At 38.4% G+C, this 3,266-nt stretch overlaps 1 protein-coding gene across 1 annotated transcript; it reads right to left on the reverse strand.

Annotated features, from left to right (window-relative positions):
• Window positions 1-9: 9 nt before the first annotated feature.
• LOC105683094 (26S proteasome non-ATPase regulatory subunit 5) lies at window positions 10-1,813 on the reverse strand. Its single transcript, XM_012395442.3, has 2 exons — window positions 1,541-1,813; window positions 10-1,451 (listed from the first exon to the last, which is right to left on the reverse strand). The coding sequence occupies exons 1-2, from the start codon at window positions 1,735-1,737 to the stop codon at window positions 122-124; spliced, it is 1,527 nt and encodes a 508-aa protein (XP_012250865.2). The 5' UTR covers window positions 1,738-1,813; the 3' UTR covers window positions 10-121.
• Window positions 1,814-3,266: the final 1,453 nt, after the last annotated feature.

The following is a 3,266-nucleotide window of genomic DNA, read 5'->3' on the forward strand; positions in this document are numbered from 1 at the left end:
GATAATCCATTTTACAAACCTTTAGAAATTTTATTAGATCATATTATATACTGATAACTCTCACAGTTAAGACTCAAACCTTACACCAAATTTTTTTCTGATGACTCAAAATTTTCAGAGATTACAAAGCTCCTTCCGTTGCAACGTCTGTAATGGTTTCCACATACATCGGCCCCTCAGTTACAAATTGTTTGAACCTCTGAATTGTATTAGCGTCAAATATATCTGCAGTTGTTCTGCTTAAGGTTCTGACTACTTCAAATTTAGCTTCTTTGCATTCTTTGAAGCTCTCAATGCTTCTGTCTAACAAGAATTCTATGAGTCCAGGAGCATTAGCTATGTACTCCTGGCCCCACATTTGCAAAGCGATAATTCCCAGCACCTCCAATCCAGCTCCTCTAATGTCAGCAAAAGGCTGCTTACAAAAACTGACTATTAGATCAAGTGGATCATCGCCTAGTAAATCAAACCATGATTTAGTCAATGATAAGATTCTGTTGTCTTGTTCAAATTCTTCCACCTTCAATATTAGCCCAAGATTATTCAGAGCTCTTATCTTGATCTCTGACGGCAATCTCCTCAACACATCAGCAAGCTTTTTTAAAACTCTGGGCATCGCATCACCCAGATCATCAAGTGCATATTTACCTTCTACTCGGACTGAGATATGACCCAAAGTGTCTAGAGCAATTGGTAGAATTTGTAGGTTCTCGGCCTCAATGACTTCGAATAATGCAGCGATTACACCAGGATAATTGGAAAATATTTCGTTGGGGGTATTCTGAGCAACATTTCCAAAAAATTTTATCAACCCTGGAATAAGTAAAGATGACAGTGGGTCTTCATTTGCTTGCACAATTTTTTCTGCCAATTCTTGCAAGACGTCATTCCTTTCAAGGTAGTTGAGACCTTCGGGATGTAGAGCCAGCTTAGTTACCAACTCTAGAGCATTGAGCTGTACCAGTATCTCGTTATCTGATAAAAGCAATATGAGATTATTCAGGAATCCAGCTTCCTCGCACGCTTGAAGTCCTTCTTTTGAATGCACCGATATATCGACGATTATCTCTAAGACTCTAAAACCAACAGTGCTGTTCTTAGATATCAGCTCTGTTAGATCCTTGTGGAATTGTTTGCAGAGAATTTTTAGCCCGTTAGCATCTTCACCAATTTTCTTCAATATGACTCCAGACATTTGGACGATAGTTAGATCCTCGTCAGCCACGTTCTTGAGAATAAGATCAAGTACGTAAGAATCCTTACACAAAATCGACAATGCTATGGGATCCTGTATTGTTCTTGTCAATTCCCGAAGTGTTAACATCTTGACCGGAACTTCGTTAACCCTCAATGCAGTTATTAACGCCTCCCGATATTTGCTGTACACTTCGCCTCCCTCCAATGTATCAAACAATTTTCGGAGTATGTCACATAGTGGATCGATCAACTCCCTGGTAAAAAGTAAAGATTAATAGTACGAAAAGATGTTTAGCTGTAAAGTACAATTTATTCCCTTTTAATTATGTTGAATCTTTTTTACCTATCATCTGAAGCAAGCTCCGGTAAAACGAGGTTGTAATTCACATTTTGCGCAATTTCTTTCAGTTGATCAGTAGGAAGTGTCTCTAATTTAGCCTTAATTTCTTCGATAGCTGATTTTTTTGTATCCCTATCGCTTATTTCGGGCAATTTGGAGAAGTTTTCCGTTAACTGCGTCATTCTGTCATTCACCGACATGATTTGTCAAAAAATTGCGATTTCAGAATCCGACCATGTTTTGATTTTCAGACATTAACTGCTTCACACTAACGACATCGACTGAGAAGTTCGTCAGCTAGTGGTTAGGAACAAGTTAGGAAGTTACCCACTGATACCAAGAACAGACATTTGTAGTAAGCAAATTGTTGGTAAAACAGAATTGTTGCTTGAAAGTAACATCAGTCAATAAAACTGCAATGGAAATTGAATTACTACATCCGTAATTTAAACAAAACCTGAATGCTGAAATCTGTAATCAGTGAACTGAAATTCATAATTCCATTGATTTATACATTAAGCGAACGTCAATATATCCATGAATTTAGTTTTATCAGTCAATAATTGAGATATAGCTATGCTTCCTCAGGGCTGCCTTACAGTTCCTATAAACTCCTTGCCGATAACGCCTTCTCGATATTTCAACCTAGAGACCCTTTTTCAACCATATGAAGTGCTGTGATCTGTTGGAATATTTGAGTTTCTTTAGTAAATAAATATCATCATCCCCATCCCTTCGCTTTTTCAAACCCTACACCGTTTTGGAATTATCGAAATCCCTGACATCTATGTATAGGTCAGTCACAGAATAAATTTGTGTCTATACAAGAAGACCAACTAAATAATGCATAAATAACAAATCAATGATCAAAAAATGCCGATTCCTTTTTGTTCTCTATCCAATTCTCAAAAGGCGTTTTCGATAACTTGTTATCATTTCCTCTCGTAGTTTGCTATTTGAAAGAATGAATTCAATTATTAGGTCGATACATTAAAAATGAAAAATATCCAAAAAAAAGCCTACTGACAAGAAAAGTTCCGGGTGACAGTCTTTGCATAAGCTGTTTTTTTTCCTTGTCACGTGCATGTCAATCAATCGTGTTACCTTTAGGGGTTTTCTACGCGAACAATGGCCGCTCGGAAAAAGGTCCTCATCATGCGTCTTACCTTATGTATGTTATGTGTATATGCATGTGTATAATGGTACCACTTTACGCCAATTAGCCTCAAACATAACTGATCAAAGAAACACCGCCGCCGCCGTCACTGTCGCCTCTAACTTTTTTTAAATTTATTTTGTCGTTTCTGGTTGCTAGTTTTGATGCAGAGTTCTGCCGTGTGTAATTGATGCCGGAAAAAAACACCTAACAAATAAAGCTTCGCAGCCATCCTTCATTTCATTTCAATCACACGATACACCCATTTTGTTTAATTTCAGAACTATTCTCATTTTCCTTTACCACTTACGATTATAGGGTCAGTTTCAGAATTGTCGGATGTCTGTACTTACATCGCCCGCCTTCATTCTCAGTTTATGCGGCAATAGTTTTATGAAGTTGAGCACCATTCTCCGTCATTATGTTATGGCGTAGGGCCCACGGGTGGGACTCAAGCGGACCGAATCTCCCCTTCACGGCTTAAAAAGGTCAATCGCGATGCCCGACGCGCCGCAGCAACTGCGTCCTGGAAATGAAAGACCACAACGATCTTCGTCCAGCCTAATGTGCGAT

Source organism: Athalia rosae, chromosome 2, assembly GCF_917208135.1.
Source record: "Athalia rosae chromosome 2, iyAthRosa1.1, whole genome shotgun sequence".
Lineage (NCBI taxonomy): Eukaryota > Metazoa > Arthropoda > Insecta > Hymenoptera > Athaliidae > Athalia > Athalia rosae.